General features: G+C 39.0%; 1 protein-coding gene across 20 annotated transcripts in view; it reads left to right on the top strand.

Annotated features, from left to right (window-relative positions):
* Dscam1 (Down syndrome cell adhesion molecule 1) overlaps positions 1 to 18,653 on the top strand; it is a 70,409-nt gene that overhangs the window by 32,125 nt on the left and 19,631 nt on the right. For 12 of the 20 annotated variants that reach the window (XM_083106530.1, XM_083106528.1, XM_083106524.1 and 9 more), the window contains 5 exons: positions 9,824 to 10,260; positions 10,601 to 10,857; positions 11,063 to 11,375; positions 14,447 to 14,734; positions 15,233 to 15,553. In XM_083106530.1, the coding sequence (XP_082962656.1) occupies positions 9,824 to 10,260; positions 10,601 to 10,857; positions 11,063 to 11,375; positions 14,447 to 14,734; positions 15,233 to 15,553 (1,616 nt within the window). Of the gene's footprint in view, positions 1 to 446; positions 574 to 872; positions 997 to 2,884; positions 2,977 to 3,034; positions 3,156 to 3,362; positions 3,450 to 3,656; positions 3,781 to 3,845; positions 3,970 to 4,320; positions 4,445 to 5,181; positions 5,301 to 5,657; positions 5,782 to 6,097; positions 6,225 to 6,535; positions 6,666 to 9,823; positions 10,261 to 10,600; positions 10,858 to 11,062; positions 11,376 to 14,446; positions 14,735 to 15,232; positions 15,554 to 16,522; positions 16,814 to 18,653 lie in introns of those variants that run through there. The other 8 variants (XM_083106533.1, XM_083106534.1, XM_083106535.1 and 5 more) reach the window with 8 other exon arrangements.

The following is an 18,653-nucleotide window of genomic DNA, read 5'->3' as shown; positions in this document are numbered from 1 at the left end:
TTCTCGTCATAACTAGAACCAGTCGCTACGAAGAAGCCGAAATTTTCGAGCGATGCAAAAAAAGCCTGGTACGATCGTGTTCGTGGAGATGATTTGACCTTGTTTTGTCCCGCGCAGGGGTTCCCAGTTCCAACATATAGGTATATACGCGCAAGTATTAAAGTCATAGGTAGAGTAATAGATGACTTGCAGCATGCAAGGATTGTTTCACTTCATTCCCTATCATGTAATTAGAACCGGTCGCTACGAAGAAGCCGAAGTTCTCTAACGATGCAAAGCTAGCGTGGTACCATCGCGTTCGAGGGGACGATCTGACTCTATTTTGTCCCGCGCAGGGGTTCCCAGTTCCAACGTATAGGTATACATGCATATTACAACCTACTAAAGACATAAACGAAGTAATAGATGATTCTCATAGCATGCTCTCGTGTCTTTCTATAAATTGTTAGAACCAGTCGGAAGCAAAGCGCCGACGTTGACGGGGATTTTGAAAGGAGGTTTTATGCAGAGCAAAGCTACTTCCAATATTGTACAATTTTGTCCTGCGCAAGGCTATCCAGTACCTTCGTTTAGGTAAATTCCTGTTGTTATATATGACTTTTAAATCCCTTTCTTAAGAGCTTTCAGTTTTTATTTTTAATAATTTTAATTTTAATTAATAACGTAATTTAAATACATATGCATTTACATTTTGACTTTTTAATCTTGTATATCATTATAATTAATTTATCAATTATTCTAAATTAATATGGATTGACGGGATTTGATTCTATTGTTTTCGTATTACTTTATTAATTGAAGAAGGGTCCCCTGTCCCTTTAAAACAAATGATGATTTTGCTATTGTTTATCGCATGTTCATTTATATATTAGAGCCCATGGGCAGCAAAGCACCGGCATTGACAGGCGACGTAAAAGGTGTATGGATGGAAAAAACAACAGCATCTAATGCTGTGTTACCGTGTCCAGCACAGGGATATCCTGTGCCCTCCTTTAGGTAAAGCTTTTATACATAAAGATATATACGTTTAGCTATATATAACTAAAAGATCACGAGCGATTATGTGCAAATCAAGCCCAAGTTATTGCTTCCTTGTTTCACATTTTATCTCTGAGCGCCGTTTTTTGTTTCAATTTTCTGCTCCGTTTCTTGCCAATGAAGGGGTCTCTTGTTCCATCAGAAAGGTTACATAAAAACACGTAAGCGTAACACATAAACGTTCGCGTCGAGTAAAAATATCAGCTTGCTGAGCACTTGTTGCATAAATGATTAGAGCCAGTTGGAAGTAAAGCGCCAGCAATAACCGGCATTGTGAAGGGTGTATTGATGGAAATCGGAGCTGGATCCTCTGTCGTGTTGTTTTGTCCAGCGCAAGGGTATCCTGTACCCTCTTTTAGGTAATGATATAGTACGTAAACGTAATTAGATTCGATAGAAATGATCATTTTTAAGCATTTCACAATTTTTATTTAACTATATTTTATTTTAGGTTTTGCAAGATTTGCAACCTAAAATAAAAATTGTTTATTTCTTGTTTTATTTTAATTTCTAACCTTTTTTATTTTAATTTATCGTCTATGCTATGACAATAAATGCGAGTATTTATTTTTCATCGAATTCAGATAAAAAATTAATCAGATTTTAAAGTATACATACAATTAATTTTGGAGTAGATTTTGGAGTTGAGTGATCATGCACGTTTATAATCATTCAGAACCGATTGGAACTAAATCCCCGACTCTCAGCGAATTAAGAGCGGGATGGTTGAAGAAAAGAGCGGGCTTCAACGCCGTGTTATCGTGCCCGGCGCAGGGATATCCTGTACCTTCTTTTAGGTAATGACTAACGTAAGAAGCTACATAAAAATTAGATACAAAATATGTCTTGCGAAATTTATATCAATATAATGGATAGTTTACTTTTTATTTTACAATTTAAAAATTTTTTTGCTTCGATTTATTATCGTCGATAGGCGCAAACATCGATTTATATATTAAATCGGATAAAAAACTAATCGCGCGTAGTATATACAATCACAAATTTTACAAATTTTGAATTGTTTGATCGTATGCACGTTTGTAATCGTTAGAGCCGATCGGAACTAAAGCTCCGGCTCTCACGAACGAGATAAGAGGGGGATGGCTGAAGAAAAAAGCGAGCTTGAGTGCCGTGTTGCCGTGTCCGGCGCAGGGATATCCTGTACCTTCCTTTAGGTAAAGTTGCATTTAATGAACACGTGTTCCGTTCCATTTTTTTATTTTTACGGTGGCTTCTGTCCCGCTAGAACCGGTTGGTAGCAAAGCACCGGCATTGACGGGCGACTTGAAGGGTGGTTGGAAGGAGAGAAAGTCGGGCTTCGTGGTCGTTTTATTCTGCCCGGCGCAGGGACACCCTGTGCCCAGTTTTAGGTAAACATTTTTAATCCATAAACATAGACCGTAAATCTATAAATATAGAGTTTAATTTTTTAATACGTAAAAATGTATGCAATGTATATTTTTCTACTTCGAATTATTTCTTTTTCTTTTATCAAAGTTCCGACAGCAATTTATCATTATAATAATCATATAATTAAATACATACCTAGAGAAATTAATTTTTTTTTCACAAATTTTTACATTTTATTAACGATAAAATTTTTAAAAGGTAAAATTTTTACATAGAAACTTTTTATTAAAAAATATATAAACCTTTTTTATATGAATTAATAATTTTTAAAAATTTTACGAATTAATAATATCAAGATATGTATTAATAGTTCCGATAAATATTAATGGTCTATAAATGGCCTATAAATTGCAGTCCGCGTAAGATTACATTTTATTTGAAGCATTCATTTTACGTATCATCAGAACCGATCGGAAGTAAAGCACCGGCGCTGATCGGCGAAATGAAACGCGGATGGAAAGAGATGATCACGAGTTCCAACATTGTGCTGGCATGCCCGGCTCAGGGTTACCCTGTGCCCAGTTTTAGGTAATGCTATTTTTGCGATCCATTCTCGAGCGATAAAAAATTTATTGTGCATCGTTAGAGCCAGTCGGTACTAAAGCGCCCTCGATTTTGGGAGAAAAAGGCAGTTTGATGGAAAGGCGTACCGACACACACATCGTAATTTTGTGCCAAGGGCAAGCTTACCCTGTACCAACATTCAGGTAAATTAAATATGAGCGAATCATGAATCGATTGAAGTATTTTTTCTCAATTGCATAAATAATGATACTATTAATCGGGGATGAATTGAGAGAGATACCTCAGGAAATAAATTTTTATTTTTTTTAAATATCGGGCATTCTTTAAAATATCTAAAATATTTTCTTGCGTAAAGAACCAATAGGTAGTAAGGCACCTTCTGTCACGGGTGACGCGAAACGATGGCTGCAGACTAAATCAACGACTGGATTCGCGATACAGTGCCAAGCGCAGGGTCACCCAGTTCCATCGTTCAGGTAGAGCGTTTACTGCGCCCATTATCGATCGCCAATTTGTGCGTCATTAATAGGAATTCATAGTGACAGAATGATTGTGAAAGGCTTGTTTCACTTTTATTGAGAGCTTTATTTTCATGTGAATCGGAAACGCGGATTTTTCGGTGCAACTTGTTCTTTTTTTTAATTCAATAAAACTTGTTTGGCATACGATTTTTGTATTGCTAGAACCGATGGGAGCGAAAGGACCGAAATTCTCGAGCGATGATCGCGTCCACTCGTTTATACGCGCCGCAGGAAACACATCGAATTTGCAATGTCCTGCGCAGGGGTTCCCCGTGCCGTCGTTCAGGTAATTAAGAGGATGAAGAATTCTCAGAGGATTTAGAAAGAACATTCTTTTTCATTTCGCTCCAGAGCCCGTGGGATCGAAGGCGCCTGCCTTTCAAAGCGACGCGAAAAGTAGCAGTTACGTAAGAAACGCGAAATCATCGCTCGCGTTAACTTGTGCCGCTCAAGCATCGCCACCTCCGACTCACAGGTAACGCTGTTAACGAGCTGGACATGAATCGCGTAATTTTATCTGGTAGAAGTTGCAATCAAATTTAAAGCATTACGCAATGTGTTGTTTTATACTTCCGAATTATTGTTTATTATTTATTATACAATAATTTATATTTCTTTTGTATATTTTAGTTATAAAATTTATGATCTCTCTCTTTTTATTTTTTTATTTTTTTTAAAATTATATTATGGAATTATTACTATTTACTAAAAAAATTATTTTTAATAAATAAATTAATCAAAAAATGTAATACGGCGGTGGCGCGTTCTGTCCTAACGCAAATGTATTATTTTAAGAAAAATAACAAATTTTATTTGTACTGGTTAGAGCCAGCAGGTCGTGTGTCCCCAAAATTCCCGAAATCGGCAAAATCTGATTCTTTCGAAGTGGCGAACGGTGCCGTGATAAGTTTATTATGCGATGCACAGGCATTCCCTGCTCCCGCATTTAGGTCAGTCCATCAGTATAATTATATTTAATTATTTCTTTCAATATAAATATAAATATATATATATATATATATATATATATATATATATATGTACTATATATATTTATTTTTATAAAAAGCATATATCGGCGGTGGCGCACTTCAAATGATGCGGACGTGTTATTTTAAATAATAAATTTCGTTTAAACGTTAGAACCAGCAGGTCGTGTGGCCCCAAAATTCCCGAAAACGGCAAAGTCCAATTCTTTCGAAGTAGCAAACGATGCCCAAATCAGTTTATTGTGTGATGCACAAGCATTCCCTGCTCCTGCATTTAGGTCAGTCTATCGATATACTTAATTTATCATGTTGTGGAATTTGTTTTTGCATTCGATACAATGTAGTTTCCATGACATTATCGTTCTGTAGAACCGATAAATGGTGCCAAACCTAGAGTCGCTTCCACGTCTAAATATGATGTTCTCGCGAATATCGTTGGAGCAGCTGTAACGATGCTATGCCCTGCGCAGGGACACCCTCTTCCAACTTATAGGTATTTACGATTATTAATGCTGAGGATTCGGTAGCGGTGAATCTCTTTTATTTCGTTAGTTCTATTTGACTCTTACATAAAGATATCTCATGTCTTCGATACGGTGTTCTTTTCTTGGGGAAAACTTTACTCGCTTAGGGGATACATGTCAACGTAAAATGTCTAGAATCGTTTTATCGTATTATTGTTTGTATATGTAGAGCCAATAACTGGCGCAGCACCGAAAGTGCCACCGACAGCTAAAATAATTGTCCTCTCGGTCGCATCGCAATCTGCCATGGCGATGTTGTGTCAGGCTCAAGCAAATCCACTTCCTGTCTTCAGGTATGTGTAGATTCGGTGCAAAGATTGGCCGTTGGTAGAAACCTTTCCGAAATGAAAAGTAATTAATTAATAAATATTAGATCTAAATAAAATTTACATTTGCTATATTCGTTCATGAAAAAAATTTTTTTACACCAAAAATTCTCCTAATTTCAAGAAGAAACTATTATAAAATCTTAATCTTTGAACATTATTAATTTAATTAATCTTTTTAGACATCGGGAAACATTAAGATTTGCTTTTATTAAGACAAAAACTGCATCTTGCCAATCATGTACTCCGGATAGAAACAGATTATGTGAAGATATCGATTGATTTCTTGTTAGGTGGTGAATCTCTCACCCTTTTCGTTTTTAGAACCGGTTGGAAGTAGTCCGCCTCGATTGCCGCCTAGATCCAAATTTGACGGAATGATGAAAATCGAAGGTCAAGCAGTAACATTACTCTGCGATGCTCAAGCCAGTCCATCGCCTTTGTTTAGGTGAGCAAAGTCTAGCAATTTAGCTATCAAGTAATTTGCCGGTTATTGTATCAATTTTTGTGTTCAAAATTTAAAAAGAATTTACAAAACATTTTTATAGAATAAATTTTTCAAATTTAATAATTCGATAAAATTGGATAAAAAATTTTTTTAAGGCAAAATAACTTAATCATGATCAATTGATAATCAATCGTTATCTTCACATTTTGCGGTATCCGCGTTTTGCGTTTCGTGCATCAATGGTAAGCTCAATGATAATGACGACGATGGAGAAAGCGTTGCGTTTCCTATTTTTCCACTATTTGCGCTATTGCAGAACCGCGAGGCAGCGTACGTCCAAACGTACGAGACAAAGATGTAAACGGATTGAGGAGAAACATCCTAGTCGAAAGAATGGTCGGTCTACCGTGTCCTGTTCAGGGTTTCCCAGCACTTGCATTCAGGTATAAACATTTATGAACCGATTGATTAAACGAGAGGGGAATAAAATCTGACATAGATATATACATTGTATATAATTACTAAATTATCGCTATTATAAATAATTGATATTAAATTACAATATAATTACTACAAAAAAATAAGATTTAATTTTAAAAAAATTTGCAAATTAATTTTCAGATTCGTATAATTTTTCGTCGTTTTAAAGCTATTTTTATATTAAAGGAAAAATCATAGTTTTAATGGCATATAACAGTAGAGCAAAATCTTTTATTATATTAGTTCGACTATTTTGCATCGACCATATTTACAGAACCGACTGGCAATGTCGCGCCACGCATTGCTGGTGAGCGTTACGAGGGTGGCAAACTAATAGATGTACTAAAAACGAATATGGCGGCCTTGGATTGCGCGACTCAGGGTTTTCCTGTCCCATTAACAAGGTATATCGGCAAAAATCGCCGAAAACCTTCTGTTCTTTTTTACAATTTTATATAATCCGATTTCAGAGGGTACAAGTAAAATCGCGCCGCGATCATCGGGGAAGAAATTTGAGGGATGGGAAGTTGTTTTGACTGCTAGAAATCAAGACGTCGCGTTGAGCCATTCCCTTCAGGGATATCCTGTACCTTTCACAAGGTAGACTTTGTACCAACCGTTCCATCGTATATCCGTTTTCATCTTTCTTCCATTTTTCATCGTCGTCATCTATGAGTAGAATAAAATTATAACAAGCCCGTAATATTGAGTATACATAAAAATACATACATAAAAATTTTTTTTATGAGTAATAAAATTAAGAAATCATAAATGGATATAACAAAAGAATAATCTAAATTTTATGCTCAGAATTTTTTTTATTATCGTGAGTGAAGTTAGGTTATCTACTCTCTAAAAGTGAATCAGTGTATTATCACTGATTTACAGTGTTGTACATATAACTGCTGTAATCAGTGACTATTTACTATCAGTGACTGATTACAGCAGTTATAAGTACAGCACTATAAATCAGTGATAATACACTGATTCACTTTTAGAGAGTATTTGGAAAAGAGATTCATAATATCATAAGTTTACATCTATATTTTTTGCCTAATGCTTATATTATATCATATGCAGTGTATCAAAAATAAATTCTAAAGAGTTTTTCGAGATATATTATTCATATATAATTAAAATATGTAAGAAAAATATCAGATGTAAACTGATATTAAAACGTTCTGTGTGCTCACAATTTGATATCATGTGAGGTAAGTAAACTGCATGTGACGATTCTATCGAATCAAGCCAGGTCAGCACAATGGCATACTGGGTACGTATTACCAAGCTTGTTAATCGCTCGGATTCTTCAACTCGCATTCTTCTTCACGCATCATTTCCGGAATGGAACCAAGAAATAGATCGGATTTGAAACATTACAAAGAGACGAAGCTCTCACTTTGGGCAATCTATTTATTTCAGAGCCGTCTGGTCGTACTGCCCCGAAGACGACTGGAGACGGTCTTAATAAGTACCGCGGGGTAGAGGGCGAGTCTCTGGCGCTGGCGTGTGCGGCACAAGGCTTTCCTGCCCCGATAACTAGGTACACTTCCGCATAGATCTCTGTTCTCCCTGATTTGGACGTAGTTTCACGCTCTGCGGGGCACAGATCCTGTGTTCACTTTTGACTATTTTTTATCCTTACCCTCTACCCCGTGTCGGGTGGCGGTACCGTAAGATATGACAGGGGCAAAAGAGAAAGTTTTCTGTAAAAAAATAGGAGTATATTATGAAAGAATCAAGATTTTTTAAGCAGGAAATATAAAAGTATCGTTAAAATTCGATGCAGAATGTGAGAGAAAAATAGATAAAAATGTAGAGAACACAAAAACAAAGAGAAAAGAAGACGAAAGAGAGAGCGTAAATTATAATAGAACAAAACTTAATGGCGGGAATTATTGGAGGAAAAAAGCTGGTGCTCTTGATTTTCGTGCGACGATTCGATGATTTCGATAGACTTTCAATTTCGAATATAACTACGCGATATTTTACACAATTCACAAGAGCAATAGCGATTAAACGACGCTTAATATATATTCCTGATTCGGGGCCAATTGGACGTGTTGGTTTTCAGTGCCAACTGGATCCTACCCCCTCGGCGCAATCTTCGAGATAGGTGACGGAAGCGCGACCTCGAAAAGGATGCGGGCCCTCTGCTCCCCCGGTATCCTCGATGCTGATCCGGGTGGTCCGAGAGGGTGTCACCCGATCAATGGGCCGGTCAATGTTGCCCTACACCTGCACACCTCCAAATAAGTCCCACAATACTGGCTGGTAAGTCCTCGCCACCTTCTCGTGCCTCCGTTCATCCGCTCGTGTTTTAATTCATAATTCCCCGCCCTCTCTCTTCCGTTCGTTCACAAGAAAAAAGAAGCAGATCGTTTACGAGATGAGGATCGAACCTTAACGTTTTTTCACGTTGTCTAGTTGCACTATCGCTATTAAACGTACCGCCAGTTCACCAACACTACCACCACTTTTGCTTCCTCCCCGACCACCTTCCATCACTTGTAATTATATTCGACAATATTTCGTAATTCCAAATCATTTGTTTGAAATCGATTAATCAATGCCAGAGAAAGAATTTTCAAATGATTTTATATCGCAATATCGTTATGTGATATTGTTGCCTGGAAAATTAAAAAGTGACCCTGCACTAGCATCTGCGTCCAATAGTCACGTCAAAAGACAGCTACTGATCGTTTGGTTACGTAATTTTGTATTCTGGATTTTATTTTAGGCGTTTCTTTTTTCCGCTCTCCCTCCCTTAGTTTAGTCAGCGTCGTCGCGAACAATCGTATACCATGAAGAATCAAGTAGAGTCGTTCGTACTTGCTTTCACGCTGCAGTCGCCTTTCACCTTCTCCTTTAGGGATTTTTGCGGCAAGACACGCAAATATCCTTTTAAATATTTCTTTTTTCTTGCTTTTAATCATCTATCGTCGCCGCCAATCTTTGTTCTTCTGTTGCGCCCCACCTGCATCGCTTTTCGATCGTGTAGAGATGTCTTGTTTTATTGTTGAATTATGATTTTGTTCTTGTACAAAATTATCTCGCGTGAGACATATAATAATGATCAATGAAAAAAATAAAAGGCCGTGCCCAGAGACGCCCAAAGCCCCGCATATAGAATAAGGCATAATAACGTAAAATGGAGCATACAATGTATTCGCCAAAATTGCAACATTTATTATTTATCTTTATCCAACTAGAATTTTATTAATGATATATTATGTGATAAAATTATATATACAAGTATTTTTTTACGGAAAAAGAATATTTTAAATGTACATAAAATAATAGTAATTTAATAAATGTATATATGTAATTTTTTTATATAAATTTATACAAATTTATATAAAAAACAACTTTTATTAAAATTAGTTTTAATATGTTAATATGGTTATTAATATGATTGCTTTGTTATGTTAATGTATGGTTGTTCCATTTTGCGATGTAAATTTGAATTATAATGATAAGCGAAAATAATAAAAGTACAGAACGAGCAACTCTCGTTCCGTCGTTAACGCAAAAATCGGCAGTTTTTATCCTTTTGTTTCAGATGGTACAAATTCATCGAGGGCACGTCGAGACGTCAACCGGTTCAGCTGAATGAGCGCGTACGTCAAGTCAGCGGCACTCTGATCATCCGTGAAGCGCGAGTCGAAGATTCCGGTAAATATCTTTGCATCGTCAACAATTCCGTCGGCGGCGAAAGCGTGGAGACTGTTTTGACTGTCACGGCACCACTGAACGCGGAGATCGAACCGAGCACACAGACCATCGACTTCGGAAGACCCGCAACCTTTACCTGCACCGTCCAAGGCAACCCGATCAAGACCATCTCCTGGCTTAAGGATGGAAAGCCCCTTGGATTGGAAGATCGCGTACTGAGGATCGAGAGCGTGAAGAAGGAAGATAAGGGAATGTACCAATGCTTTGTTAGGAATGATCAGGAAAGCGCGCAAGCAACGGCAGAATTGAAACTTGGCGGAAGATGTGAGTATTAAATTCTTTTATATATATCATATTTCTCCGAATTTTTAATCAAATTATTTATGTACGAAATTGACATTAACATTGCAATTGACATTGCAAATAATTTAATTAAAAATTAATTCAATTTTGTTTGTAAAACAAAAAATTCTCATAAATTAATAGAAACTTTTCTTCGATGTAATTAGCATGATTCTCATTGAAGCAATACGCTTATAATTAAATCTCAAACTGCCAATTAAGAAAATTGACCGAGCAAATATAAAAGATATAATGATTGTATATGTGTATATGTGTGTACGCGTCAACGGAATTATTCTCCTATCTCTTTGATTATCGACAGTCGAGCCCCCCCAGATTCGTCAAGCCTTTGCAGAAGAGACTCTTCAGCCTGGACCGAGCATGTTTTTGAAGTGTGTTGCCAGCGGAAATCCCACCCCCGAAATTACCTGGGAACTTGATGGAAAACGACTGTCGAACACCGAGAGATTGCAAGTGGGACAATACGTCACCGTCAATGGTGATGTCGTTTCGCATCTGAATATTTCGAGCATTCATACCAATGATGGTGGACTGTACAAGTGTATTGCTGCATCAAAGGTTAGTAATTCTCCTGTTCTTTTACAATATTTCTTTTTTCATAAAGACAAAATTTAAATTTTTCTATTTGAATATAATCAAATATTAATAAATTAAAAAATTCTTTATTTTATTTATTTTTATATTGTAAAATTTTTTTAATAGTTTTGATATATCTTCTAAATACATTTTAAATAAAATGTTTAATATTGTTATATTGTTATAGGTTGGAGCTGCCGAACATTCTGCCCGTCTCAACGTATATGGTTTGCCCTTCATTCGCCACATGGACAAGAAAGCTATCGTTGCAGGAGAAACTTTGCGCGTCACCTGTCCTGTTGCTGGATACCCGATCGAAAGCATCGTTTGGGAGCGAGATACCAGAGTTCTACCAATCAACAGAAAGCAAAAGGTCTTCCCTAATGGCACTCTTATCATCGAGAATGTTGAACGAATGAGCGACCAGGCGACCTACACTTGCGTAGCACGCAACGCCCAAGGTTACAGTGCACGTGGAACGCTGGAAGTTCAAGTCATGGGTAAGTTTGAAACTTTATATTTTCTTATATCTTTTGCGTGGTCGATATTTTAATTCATCGCGTAATAAAAAATTGTTCGCGTAATATTGAGATTCTTACATATTATGACAAATATATTACCAAATATATTTTATTCAAAGAGTTGCAAAATTCGATTGCGTTTTAAAAGTTAAATAATGTTTCTATGTTTAATAGAGTTGAATTTTTCGACATAAAAATTATTAAATAAAAATTTGAACATATAATAGAATATTAAAATTTTTCAAAAGTTTATTCTCGTTTAATAATAATGTTAAATACTTTTAGTACAAGTAATATATATTCAAAACGATTTATTTTTATGATATATTTAATTCTTCGTCAAAGTAACGGGTCTTTCAATAATTTCAAAAATAGAAAATACATTTACATTTGCAGCCATCAGCCGAACAGCTGACTAATCGACGAGATAATTGCGATAATGTTAGGATAGTAAACATTTTATTTTCAGCTATTCTCCTTGCAACGGATTATCGTGTCTTTTACAGCCGCTATTAAACTTTATGTCGCACTGCCCTATATTGAACGTAATACCATGCCGAAGGTGTCGACAAATTGTTTTTTTTTTCGAGGATGTCATTCGCGCGTATACGAGAAACGAGTTATACATTTTAAAGAGTGCGACTTGTACGTAGGACACGGGCACGGACTCGGACACGCGCACGATTTCGTTGCCGTCGTTGATTATTTAATAACCATAGACCAAACGTACGTCGATCCATAGAGAGGATACGCATTTGTGGAAAGTTTTGGGAGTTGGTATGGCGGTGGCCGATTGTGAATCGTTAGTAAGAATTCTGACGTACTTAAATGAGATCTCTTCTTCTATCGTACGGTCTTGTGCAATAACAAGTGCTATGCATTCGTGTATATTATAGACATAGTTTCTCGATCAGATAAATAAATATCTTTCGCATTTATGAAATAAGATTTTTAGTACATTATATTTATATATCCAGAATAAATTTAGTTCTCCATTTAATTTAAACTTTAATTCTTGGTTAATCAAAGAACATATTAAAAAGCATTTTTAATATGAAAATTGCAGGAATATTTCCAAGTATAACGTAACATGTCTATAATAGCCATGAGCCTGACACGGGTATATAGGCGACAATTACGTGATCTAATCGTATACATCCATACATCGCTCCTCCATCCTCAGTGCCGCCCATCGTTCAGGAGTTCGCGTTCACGAAGCTACCGATGAACGCCGGGGAGTTTGCGAATCTGCAGTGTATCGTGCCGACCGGCGACCTGCCGTTAAACATACATTGGAGCTATCCCGGAGAAGAGATGGGCGGTTCCTCCGGCGTAATCGCGAAGAAGGTCGCGGATCGCGTTAGCATGCTCATGATCTCGGTCATCACCGCGAGACACGCGGGGGAATATGTTTGTACCGCCGAAAACGCGGCTGGAACGGCGTCCCACTCGACCATCCTCACCGTCAATGGTTCGGGACTACGATTCTGTTCCTAGAGAACACAGTCTTTTTCATTCTTCAGTTGCGTTTTGTCACCTTTTTATCTCGTCCTTGCACAAACCCTGCAAACAGCATTATAGTTGATATCTCTCGTTTATCCTGCTCGTCCCCCTCCTCTCTCTGCGTGAATGTTAATTGACTCCTTCGTCCGTTCGAATCCATCGAAAGCTTTAACGCGACTATACGACGAAGCGATCCACGATTTCACAGACGCTGCTGCGAATGAAGCATTTGTTTGATGACACCTCTAGTCGGACCGCAGCTTCTACCCATTGCTTTCAATGCCGAAATCGCTAATTGGGGAGATTCCGTGTCCGTGCCCTGCTCGATCCTGAAGGGCGACATGCCCATGGATATATCGTGGGCGTTTAACGGTGTACCGATCGACACGTCGAAAGATACGGGTATCTCAATCACCAGAATGAGCAAGCACTTGAGCACCCTCATCATTGATGGCGTCTCGGCGCGCCACGCAGGAGAATACGCTTGCTCCGCGTCAAATTTGGCCGGTTCTGTCAGTCGATCGACAACTTTGACCGTTAACGGTACGATTCTAATTCCCGTTGCACGGTTTCCGTTATATATAATAGATTTGTACATAATTGTTACACACCTGAAATTCCTCCATCTATCGAATAATCCATCATCCTTGCCGAAAAATCTCTCGACGAAACAGATACATATTCCACCGCCATACCAACCTCATCTATTGATTCACGTTATCTGAATCGAGATGTGAAAAATGCCTCCGATTAGTATTCTTGAGATATCGCGAATCGACAGTTATTCTTTCTTGCCCCGTTTCTCCCAGTCGCTCTTTCCAGTTGCCCCGCAAATACTGCCTTTCGCTTTCGGGGACGAACCGGCCAGCTGGGGCGAGTTGGTCTCAGTCACCTGTTCCGTCACGAAGGGTGATCAACCCATCGAAATAACTTGGGCCTTTAATGGAACGTCGATCGACAGTCATGATTCCGACATCGTAATAGGCAGTACGAATCGAAAGAACAGCGTCTTAAGTATCGAATCGGTCGCGGCCAGACACGCCGGTGATTATACTTGTACTGCGTCAAATCGCGTGGGTGCCACGACACACACGGCTCATCTGGCTGTAAACGGTACATATAATCGATTTCCATGGGAGAAGTGAATGTTCCCATTTCTATGCATCGTCTATCTCGTCTTCCTAATATCGTTCAAGCACATCATAGCTGGTCACTAAACATTTACAGATACGGCTATGCATATTTTCTTTCACACCGACTTTACATAATTCCTTTAATTAATTATCATTATTTCCTGTTACTTATTTTCTATTCTAAATTTATGTAATTAATAACATTATTATTTTCTGTTATAAATGTTATAATAATTTAATAATTTTAATTCTATACTGACACAAACATTTTTATTTTTCTCTTTTTGTTACGTTAAAAACTGCGAGAAAATTTTTAATTTATACACGATACAAAATACCATTATTTATCCTTTCACTGACCATTTTCTATCTCTCATCACACCCTTCCGTCTATGCTGGGTGTCATTCACGCAGTCGCGCCACAGATCCTTCAATTTTCCTTCGGCGACGATCCTCTCAACTCTGGCGAGATGCTGTCGGTCTCTTGCACGATCGTCAAGGGCGACTTTCCCGTAAAATTGACGTGGACGTTCGACGACATGCCGATCGACTCGAGTCGGCCGGATGTTAATATCGTGATCAATAAGAGGGTCAGCTTCTTGAGCATCGACAGCGTGGCAGCGAGACATGCTGGAAGATACAAATGTACTGCGACCAATGCCGCCGGATCTGACAGTCACATCGCTGTGCTCTCGGTGAACGGTACCGCGCTCTCGTATATATAAAAAAATTTATTGCCTTACACCTGTATACACTTACGTTATTCTCTTGTAACTTCTTGTATATTCTTCGCAGTAATATCGATTGAGTAATCACCGTTCGCACTTACTGTCGTTGTTGAGGCGATAATCTCGTAAGATATTTTGCAACAGCGAGATTATCGTTGAAGATGACGACAGCCAGTGACAAAGATCCATCCCGCAGTGACAGCGAACCGATGGCTCACGTTATTATATATATTTTTTTCTTTTTATTTTAATCTTTTCCCGTATCTCGCTTTATCGTTACATTGTTGTTCAATGTCCTCTATTGAAAGTACTATTTTTCCATCCCTCTCCCTGATTTTTCCTTTAAAGATCCACAAATACTGTTTTGTGAGTCGTCCAGTTTGGTTCTGAATTTGATTCGGCTACGTTCCCTTACCGCGAATGTTCGGAACTTTCGACGTGTGTTTTACGAGTGTGCCCTTCGCGGTTGTAGTGGCGCCGCAAATCGCGCCCTTCACCTTCGGTGATGAGGCAGCCAATGCAGGAGAGATGGCGACTGTTCAATGCGCCGTGATAAAAGGCGATCTACCTATCGACTTAATCTGGTCGTTTAACGGACGTGTGATCGATACCGCGAATGGCGCATTCGACGAGCATAATTACGATAATTCCGATATAATGATAAGCAGGAGTAGCAAACGGGCCAGCACACTGACGATTGAATCGGTAGCCGCAAGACACGCGGGCGAGTATTCGTGCACTGCGAGCAACATGGCCGGAACTGCTACCCATTCTTCGGTTCTGTCGGTGAATGGTACGCTTATTCAGTTTGAATCAATGACGGTTGGGTGGTTGGTTGGACGCACGAAACACACCGGGCTTCTCTTATAGCGCTTCGTGGCACCATCAGGAAAGATTGCGTGTGTATGGCAATGCGTCGTAGCTTTGAGATGTAGCTGATGACAATCGCGTTATCATCTAATTACACTAGTTGCCTTAAAAGATATTATATATATGCACATACGCAATTATATAATATATTTCTTTGTTAGTACTTTTATATTTAAATGCTTTCAAGCCAGTTGCATCTCAAAAAAGAATCGTAAAAATCTTGGAAGGTTCTAATTTCTATGATCTATAATTTTCAAGAGCTTCTTTTTTCATTGTCTCACTTATCCTACCTCCGATTCGATATTAAGTAGTATTTCTGTGACAGTACCGCCGCGCATTGCTCCTTTCGAAATGGCCGACAAGGCGGTGAATTGGGGCGATTCTGTATCGGTGGTTTGCACAGTGGTCAATGGGGACTCCCCGTTAGAGATCACGTGGGCGTTGAATGGAATGCCTGTCGAGGAAAATCATCGAATATCTGTAACCACAACCAAGAGGAACAGTCTGCTGTCCATAGATTCTGCGAGTCCGAGTCACGCGGGCACTTATACTTGCGTTGCCTCCAACGCTGCTGGTGCAACCACTTATTCCGCGGAATTGACAGTTAACGGTATCTACAATAATCGTTAGAAAAGAATGTCGGTCTTGCTCTGAAAAATTGTCCCGTTTCAATCTTCCTCTCCCTTTCCATCCCGATTAAAATGCGAGGATGCGATCGAACATCTGATGAAAACATTAATGGCAATTATTCCGACATCGTCATTCACTTTCTTTTTTTTCAATTCTCTGACCCTATCGTCGAGATAATTGGATTATGAAGAAGATTGACGATTTGCATAAAAGAGTAATAAAAAAAGAGAAGGGAAAGAAACAAATAGAAAACTCGTTACAGTCGCACCGCAAATCGCACCGTTTGAGATCGCCGAGGAACCAGCAAACTGGGGCGATTCTATTTCTGTGGTGTGTGCCATTCTCAAGGGTGACTTACCAATCGAGATCACGTGGGCATTGAACGGCGAGCCGATCCGGCCAGATCGTTCGGACATTAATATTCTAGCGACTACGCGGAAGAATAGCATCCTCAGCATCGAGTCCGTCGCCGCGAGACACGCAGGAGAATACACGTGTTCGGCGTCGAATAAAGCCGGAGCAACCAGTCACTCAACGATTTTAGCTGTGAACGGTACATCTCGTCCGAGATATTTCCTATGCTATTCGCTCTTGAACCTCCGCATCCCATCATTGCTCGTCATTATCCGTTATTATCCGCCTCCTCTGAAATCATCGATGGTCAATCGCGGTCTTCAAGGCGTTATCAATCGCAAAGATGTGTTATCGTATTCATGTCGATGTTACATCAACGGTTCGCAAGTAGATTAATCGTATTATATCATCTGTCGTTGATCATCTGTCCACTTTAGTTGCTCCGGAGATAGCGCCTTTCGTGCTTAGTGAGAAACCAGCGAATTGGGGAGAAACAGTCACGGCAACGTGTACCGTCCTGAAGGGAGATCAGCCGATACAGATCGAATGGGCTCTCAACGGTCAGCCGATCTCTCACGATTTTTCCGATATAACGATCGCCACCAGCAAACGCGTCAGCTTGCTCACGATTGACGCCGTTACGGCTAGCCACGCCGGAGAATATACTTGCGTAGCTAGTAACGCCGCCGGTGGAACGAGCTATTCCGCTTCTTTAGCCGTTAACGGTACAAAACGACGTTCTTCAAAACTCTCATTATCATTCTCTGATGCATGCATGAGTCATTCTCTCATGTAGCTTGACACTATCACTATTCACATACTCCCGAACATCCCATCACATTCCTTCACGTCTAACGAAACTGACAGGCTGAGCTAATGATGAAAATTTAAACACATATTACATTTTATAATGTAATAAAATTTTATTAAATGTAGGAAATATGAATTTTATACGCGAATACGAGGAATTGCATTTAAAGTTTTTACTGAAATTGGAGTAAAATAAAATTATAATTAAACGCTTCTATAGTTGCCCCCGAAATCATGCCGTTTGTGATCGGCGAGGAACCGGCAAATTGGGGTGACACCATCACGGTAACTTGCACGGTGTTAAAGGGCGATCACCCAATCCAGATCGGGTGGGCACTCAACGGCGAGCCAATTTCTCGAGATCATTCTGACATATCGATAGTCAGTACCAGCAAGCGCGTCAGTCTGCTTACGATCGATGCCGTGACAGCACGCCATGCTGGAGAATATACCTGCACGGCTAGCAACGTTGCTGGTGGAACGAGTTATTCCGCATCACTTGCCGTGAATGGTATAAAGGTCTTCCCACGTCTTGTGTTTCGCGTAGCTATTCTCACTTTTCCCTATCGTGCATGTGCAGAGAGGTTTATCACTCCCACGATTTCCTTCAATTCCTTTTCCCATGCAAAAAAATGTAAAACAAAAATAATCTATAAAATAATCTCGTCGATATCTTCTCCTTTTATTTCAGCGATGTTAGGATCCACCATCAAAAACATAATTTGCGCGTTGAACAAATAATTTTACTCGAGGAGGATTATAAAGAATATAAATATATATACTTATATAAATATATATACATATGTAATAAAGAGGTTTTTAACTTATTATTTTATATAAATTTAAATTTAACGGTTGTGGAAATTGGCTGATATTTATTATCGTAATATTATAGTTGCGCCGCACATAGGGCCTTTCACGATTAGCGATGGACCGGCGAATTCGGGCGACATGGTTTCCGTGACGTGTTCTATTACAAAAGGCGATTCTCCCATAAAGATCGCTTGGAAGTTTAACGGCCATACGATTAATCCGCACGATTCGGATATCACGATCACGAAGATTAATAAACATATGAGCGCTCTCAGCATTGAGTCCGTGGCCGCGAGGCACGCGGGCGAGTATACGTGTGTAGCTACGAACAAGGCCGGCAACGTCAGCCATTCGACGACCCTCGCTGTCAACGGTACCTACTTATCTCCAGAAGCACACCTGCACGTCAGCTAAAC

The sequence above is a fragment of the Camponotus vicinus genome, unplaced genomic scaffold (assembly GCF_025532165.1).
Source record: "Camponotus vicinus isolate PSW18456_S1 unplaced genomic scaffold, iyCamVici1.0 SCAF_8, whole genome shotgun sequence".
Taxonomy (NCBI): Eukaryota; Metazoa; Arthropoda; class Insecta; order Hymenoptera; family Formicidae; genus Camponotus; species Camponotus vicinus.
This window is presented reverse-complemented; position numbering and strand designations above follow the sequence as displayed.